The following is a 7626-nucleotide window of genomic DNA, read 5'->3' on the forward strand; positions in this document are numbered from 1 at the left end:
GCTGGGGATGGTGCTGACGGTGGTGGTACTGTTGGTGGTAGTACTTGTGTTGGTGGACTGGCTTTGTGTGGAGCTGGGGATGGTGCTGACGGTGGTTGTACTGTTGGTGGTAGTACATGTGTTGGTGGACTTGCTTTGTGTGGTGCTGGGGATGGTGCTGACGGAGGCGCCGGTGGTGATACTGTTGGTGGTAGTACTTGTGTTGGTGGACGGGCTTTGTGCGGTGATAAAGTCCTGAGTTGTCGAGTCAGGAGTCTGTTTGTCCTCAGTGCTGGCTGACTGGGTGGAAGTGTTATCGGTGGTGGAAGGAGTTAGAGATGGAGTTGTACTGGGTAAATGTGTTTTGTCGCTATCGGTTGCCATGGATCCTAGGGTAGATGATGAATGCACAGGTGTGGTGTTGGCTGTTGCACAGCCCCATAGCAGACCTGCAATCCATGACAAAAGATGTTTTAAAGTGCATACCTGCAGCAGTTTTTAACATAAATTAGAGCATATGAAGAACCTGAGAAGACCTTAGTGGAATGATTATTCACCTGTTCATATTTATATTCCTATCTTGAAGGGCCTACTTAATCTTTGTAAATCATGGATGTGTTGAAGGAGAGCTTCGTTCATTGTTGTGGAAGCTGATCAGTGTTGCATTTATCCCGGGATAAAATTACCCAGATTTCCTGCATATGCTTCCAGATTGTAGGTCTTATAAGGTCATTGTAGGCCCCTGTGCATCATGTGATGGACACCATTACTGTAATTACACAGTTTGGCCTCTATATCAAATTGGCTTCAAAGCCTGGCGCTCTTCCTGGGGTCTTGGTGAAAACAGTTGTGCAATGACTTCTTTGGCTGTGCTTTCCAAACAAGTAACTCTGTTGTCACCATTTTGAGTACCCTAATTTTATGGAAGTGCCATACTAAATTGCTGGAATAGTGCTTTACTTTACATTGTGGTTGATTATTCAACTTTAGTTGCACTGCAGCACTGTTGTTGTTTTTCGTTTTGTGTTGTTGTTTCCTTTCATTAGCATGTTATTGGATCGATCCTGTTGGGCATAAGATGGTACATCTCAGTAGGTTTATCCAACAATCAACAACAAAATCTGAATAATAACTAGTTGCAGTGGCATGTAGAACAGACAGATGTTAATCTGTTATGTGTGGGCCATGGAAAAAGTCAGCTTCCTGGCTGAAATCAGTCAATGTTAAGCTAGCAGCTGGTAGGGTACAGTTAAAGTTCTGGCTAAAAATAAACCGTGCTAAGCTAGTGGCAGATAGCCAGGTAACAGAACAGCTCTAAATCTGGCAATTAAAAAGAGTATAACCAATAACTGTACAACAGTAATCCCACAATCAGATGCCTAGATGGGTTCAAGTGAAGCCATGTGAAGATATTCACGACTATCACGATTCACGATTATCATGATATTTAAAATTCACCACTGTAAATAAATATAGGAAAAATATAGGAAATTTATATATAAACACAAGGAACGCAAAGACATTTTCACATGACACTTAGAGTAGGTATCAAAGTAAAGTTTTTACTTATCAGGCAGGGGATATTCAGTATATTTGTTATTGTCAACTAATCCCATGAAAATAAAAGAAATCATCAATGAACTGATCCTGCTGCCATAAACTCTCACTAGACCACCAAATATGAATCCACTGCTGAATATAGTCTCCAACAAATGCACTGTTTCCTCCTGTGATAAAAACTACAAGGTGGTCATGTCAGAAAGTAGTGAGAGACAGACTAACACATGGACTTCAGAAAAATACAGAATAATGCCAGCTTTATCCTTTAACAATCCAGTATGTCGGGGGTTTTCAGCACCTGCGACTTCCACAGAGATGCTCCACAGTGCCACAGGAAGTCATTCCTGCCTGTGGCCATCAGACTGTTCAACTCGGTCATTAGACTGCGTCGTGGACATCGATTTATCACACCCTGTCAGCAGCTAATTTATAACTTCAATTGTACCATTCCGACTTAATAGTGCAATCATTTGTGCAATAATCATTTAAACAGGCAATACTCTAGTTGACTCTAACTTTAATACTGAAAACACACTTTATACTATTGTTATCACACTGGCACACATATTTATCTTTGTTAAGCAACTTGATCAGTTGTAATGTAACCCAAATTCGCCCTGGGGATCAATAAAATATTTCTGATTCTGGGACTTTCTTTTGTGCAGGATAATGTAATGGTTAAGGACGAGAGACAAAGTTTCGTTATCACTGTTCCAATGACCAGGAAATCCGGGCAAAGATCAGGTATGACACACAAGTTTTCATGTGTTCTTAGTACTCTGGTCATGGTGTTTTTAGAACGATCAGACTTCAAATGAATAAAGAAGTGTTGTTGTTGTGTTGCTGTTTTCAGCATCATCTAGTAACAGAGAGTCTCAATCTTTCAGAAATAATCTAAGGGATAATACATTATCCTGTGATGTAAGACTTCCATCACTATACGCACATTTTATAACAACACAGTGTCCTTCGCAGATTCAAAGTCAGTGCCTGAGAGCACATTAGTTTAATCGTCACTAAGTTATGAACACTAGTGGAAATATCTAGTGTACTCTCACAGTGAGATTTTAGTGCGCAGCAGCAAATCAAACAGTAAAGAAGCATTCTGTTACGTAGCCTTAACGCTCATCAGGGAGAGATGGCTTGTGATTTGAATGAAAATAAACACCATCTTTAAACCAGCGGGAAAAAAGTCTGTTCTTAAAAGATGCTGTAAGTTGAATTGTGAAAAATGTCAGACTGAATGAAACAAGCAGGAATGACTCACCTCACACAAATCGAGACATTTTTGCAATGGAGCATGAAAGAATTTACATGGTAGTTGTGCGGCTTGTCAACTTTTTAACATGGTATATCTGCATTCCCTCCATCTCCCTGAGCCAAAATGTCACCATCCACTACTGACATTCAACTTATTTCAGCAGTTTCCTTAAAGCTAGTGAATTATCTTCATACTTGTGTTGTGACCTTCCCCGTTTTCTGACTTCTTCGAGACATTTACATTAAAGCACATCTTAAAAAGAGAAAGAGAGAAATCCAATGGCACGCATTAATGTCAGAGTTTACTTACATGTTATCAGAGCTTTCAGGCTGACCCTCATGACTGTGTTCCTTTTACTGTGTATCTCCACAAGCACTCGTGTAACTGCTGCTCTGCGCTCTCTGCTCCCTGTAGACAGCTGTAGTGTGTGTGGCTTCCTGTGACTGTAGGTGACTGATTATAAGAGCCGGGGGGCGAGGCTACACAATGACTGAGTCACACTCAAAATCTCATGGGGTGGCCTGGTCATGGTATGAAGCTGTTGTAATGAAGACTTAAAACCTAAAGACCACAGGAAGTTGCACTAAAGGTTACACACTCTATTGGTAGTATACTTTTAGGATGGCTTGATGTAATTTCTGACATACTTTAAATTAACATTGAGCTTATTGCATGTGGTAGTGTTCAATATGGTTTTACTAATATTCCTTTAGGTGCTTATAATGTGCTGTTCTACTGTATAGTGTGACTGATTAAATTGTACATCTTAATTGTAATTATTAGTATATGCCAGCAGAGAGCAGCACATACATTTAGAATGTGGCAAAGACAGTTAAAAAGTAGAATATTATTACAACATATAGATAATCTCTTAGTCATGAAACACAATAAAGATATAGTAATAATTAGACTAAAATAGCTATGCAACAAGGCAGCGTTGTTTGGAGATGAAGACAAGTTTGAAAATGAGTGGAAAACAAGTTAGAAAGACGTGAGCCAGACTAGTAGTTCCAAACCTCGGGGGCGGGGCCCCCACTAGGGTTCGCCAAAGCTTTATGTAAGAAAACTTAAAAAATACACAGAGTTGGCCTATGTCAGCATTTTGTGTATTTCTGTGAAGAAAACTGCCAAATTAAAACCAGGTGCAAAAAAAAGAAAGATTAGATATTTATTTAAGGTGTAAAAAAGAACTGAACACAAGTGTTGTGCATCGTCCTGCATTAGAAAAGTATGCAGTTAAAACCACCAAAAAGCTAATGGAACAATGGCCAGGGAGAAGAAAACACTGGATTTGTCAAGGATAAAGCCTCTTACGATGTATTTATTATTAAATATTAAATAAATAAATACATTCAATACAGACAAAGAATTGTATAAAAAGTTCCTAAAAATATCAGGAAAACTCAGCTGTGATGCATTCAATTCCATTTGTTTGGCCTATAAATCTTGTTCTCCAAATGTAAGAAAAACATGGTACAGACTCCAACAAATGTCACATAATCATGATTGTAAAATTTTCTAAAAGGTTCAGTGAAAATGACGATGAAAATTGTGATGCAAAAATATTATTCTATATTATTATTATTATTATTAAAAAACATTCCCAGTAAAAGTGAATCAGATTGTAATATCTGTCCAAATAATTGCAATGGGATTTAATGTAGCCCTACTTTTATTTATTACCATATGCCTGAAAAACTAAGGACATCCCCATCAGCCCTAGCTGTACATTGTGTTGATGGCTAATGTCAGGATGCTAACATGCTAAACTAACTAAGATAACCATTATACCTGCCAAATATCAGCATGTTAATGTGTTGCTCTGTGATTAAGTATACAGCCTCACAGAGTTGCTGTACTGATGTACAATATTTGACTTGTAAGAGCAAAGACTTTTGGCTTTTGACCAACTTACCTGAGGAATTACAGCTGACAGAGACAGTTTCCTTATTTGAAGAGCGGCTGCTGCTGTGCTGGTTGCTGGTGTGGTCTGGGCCACAGATGTTGGCTCAGGCCCTGAAGTAGAGCTTGTGCTGTGGTAGATGTGGCTATGAAAAAAGAATAAATTCAGGAGGTGTCTATGATGAAGCTGGATTGACAACAATACTGGAGACTTTGTCCAATCCTGTCTGTCACTAAATCTGTGGATTATGTAGAAACTGTAGACTTGGCATCGGCATCACAGGTGGACTGAGCTGGATTTGTAGTGGTGGCGGGGGGTTGGGGAGATGAGTGCTGGATAGTTGGTCAGTTATGATCCTACTGTTACACACTGGACCTTTTTAAATGTATTACGGTGCCATTAAAGTGACACTTGAATAAATTAACTGTTAATATAAACAGTATAATTTTAATATCAAATTCAAATGAAGTAGCAAAAAAGTATATCATTCATTTGCTATTGTTAAACCAAGAATAGGTAGAATGGAAGTTTTGTCTCATAATGATATGCTTTATTTTACTCAAAACAAGTACAGTTGAAGTTGTTTAAATAAAGCAAATTTAAACAAGACATATTTCAGCATTAGTTTAATGTAATGTTATAATACAAAGATATTTCATTCTTGTGAGTATTTATTATCTGTATCTATCTTTTAAGGTTTAGGTTAAAATAATCATCGAAATCATTCCTGTGAATTAAATCCAATCATTTATACACAGAAAAATAAATATATAAATAAAATTGAAAACAGATTTCAGAGCTTAGCACCAACTGAAACAAAAGTGAACACTTCTGGAACAGTTAACTTACATGCTAACAGAGTTTGTGGGCTGACCCTCATCACTGTGTGCCAGTATATTTCCCCAAATTGTAGACTTGTTGTACTGCATGCAGCTCTGTCCTCTCTGCTTCCTGTGGATAGCAGTGATGTGTCTGGTTGATTGTGACTGTAGGTGACTGATTATAAGAGCTTGGGGGTGAGGCCACAACATGATGGAGGAGAACTGACCATGTCGTGTTGCGCTGGAATTAAGGATGCCTTCTTTTGCCAGAGAGCAGAAAGTTTGACTAAAAAGTGATAGTGTAAAAACTTGTCCTCAGAACAGTTGCAAAGAGAACTTTAAGGTGGTTTAATGTGTCTTTCACCCAGACAGAACAGTTGCAAAGAGAACTTTAAGGTGGTTTAATGTGTCTTTCACCCAGACAGAACATAAGAAAAGATCCCACAAGTTGTCTATAGCTTTCAGCGAGAACATTTTTATCGACGAACAGACAACTTTGTGGTCTGACATCATTCAATTTATCCCAGGATAACTCTTTCAATACTATAGAAGCAAAGATATGATTTTTATGTTTTTCCTTCCTGTCAAAGTGAGCCAGCATTAGCACCACAGAGAATATTTCTTCCTCTCAACAGTTGATCAATGTCCTAAAAACCACCTACACTGGCTAATGACAGGGTCTCACTGTCTTGTCAATCAATACAAATTGGCTTCTCTAGTAGCTCCTCAGGAAGGTCCTACCACAGTCTGGAGGCCTTGGTTTTAACATGTTCTATATTCTGGACTGGAGTTTGGACTCATCGGGAGTATTTTTTGAGTTTGTGCTCCATGCTCAGGTGACTGAAAGGTTGGATGAAGAGATGCTTGGGTGGGTATTGTTTTTTGTAATGTGGTTTAAAACCTTGGAATAAAATGGAGAAGAGGGAGTTGCAGCAGTCTGAGTGCAAAGACAGGAAAGGAAGAGTTAACACCTCAAGGTCAGTGAAAGATGAATAGATTTTTATTATAAACCCTAACCCTAACCCTTGATGAACAGAATGTAACATATTATTTTTGTTAAGTAACACAATTAGTCAGATGTAACCAGTATTTGCATTTTTCAAGTAACTTGCCCAACACCGTGCCTAAGTCATGGAACAAAATAGTTTAGTGTGTTAAATGTCAGAATATTCTAAAAAATGTCCATCAGTGTCTCCAATGTGTCATTTTCAAGTTGCTTGTTTGGTTAGATAAACAGTCCAAGATTCAGAAAGAATGCATTGACAATGATATAAAACAGATAAAAGCAGCAACTCATCAACTCTTGCTGTGACCAGAAAATGTTTGCACTGTATTTTTTCTGTATTTGATTTCAGTGTTTTAGGAAGTCGTTACATAGACTTGACAAGTTACTGCAACAGGTCAGTTTTCCAATTTGGTCTGTCAGAGACACAGCTGACCCTGTGGTGTAGTGGTAGGCTACAGATTTGGTTGCTGAAAGTTTTAGTGTTCAAGATCCACCATTTTTAGGTTTTAAATGTAATGCTCAGAGCCTTGAGTTGTTCTTATATTAGTGTTATTACTAATTAAATAATCAAGCTATGACTTTTTTAAAGTTGTCTGTAGTTCATACTATAAGCCAGAAGAGAGCACCATATTCATCTATAATGTGGCCTGTGATTTTGAAACCACTGAAGTTATAGATTAAAAACATAGACAACACTGTATTTGTCTCCATTGTTAGCCTCTAATCAATGAGTCCCTATAGCTGCTTTAGGAATATTACAGGAATACCACAGATAAAAAAAAGGGTTAAGTATTGTAATGATATTTTATATCGGGGCTTTTATTGCCTTTAATTGATAGTGACAGCCTAAAAGTGACAGAAAAGGTGGGAGAGAGAGGGTCACAGGTTGGATTCAAACCCTGCACCACTGCAGCAAGGACTCTATATGGGGCAGCAGCTGTACCAGGTGAGCTATCTGGGCACCCTGATCATTTTTTAGCCAGTTCCTACCCCTAATCTATTACAGGGCAGTAGATGGGCTAAACTGCAGTAACTAACTTCTGGTTAGACACACACCTGTTGCCTCATGCAGTATTGTTGCCTCGTGGCTCTCCCC

At 38.4% G+C, this 7626-nt stretch overlaps 1 protein-coding gene across 1 annotated transcript in view; it reads right to left on the minus strand.

Moving 5' to 3' along the window:
* The window catches only part of parm1 (prostate androgen-regulated mucin-like protein 1), an 8934-nt gene extending 5708 nt beyond the window's left edge, over nt 1-3226 (minus strand). Inside the window, exons 1-2 of the mRNA XM_035667454.1 lie at nt 3110-3226; nt 6-428 (exon numbers count right to left, since the gene is read on the minus strand). Coding sequence (XP_035523347.1) covers nt 6-428; nt 3110-3140 — 454 coding nt within the window. The 5' untranslated portion in view covers nt 3141-3226. The remainder of the gene's footprint in view (nt 1-5; nt 429-3109) is intronic.
* Between the last annotated feature and the right edge of the window lie 4400 nt (nt 3227-7626).

The sequence above is a fragment of the Morone saxatilis genome, unplaced genomic scaffold (assembly GCF_004916995.1).
Source record: "Morone saxatilis isolate NCDOM2014 unplaced genomic scaffold, NCSU_SB_2.0 Contig21, whole genome shotgun sequence".
Lineage (NCBI taxonomy): Eukaryota > Metazoa > Chordata > Actinopteri > Moronidae > Morone > Morone saxatilis.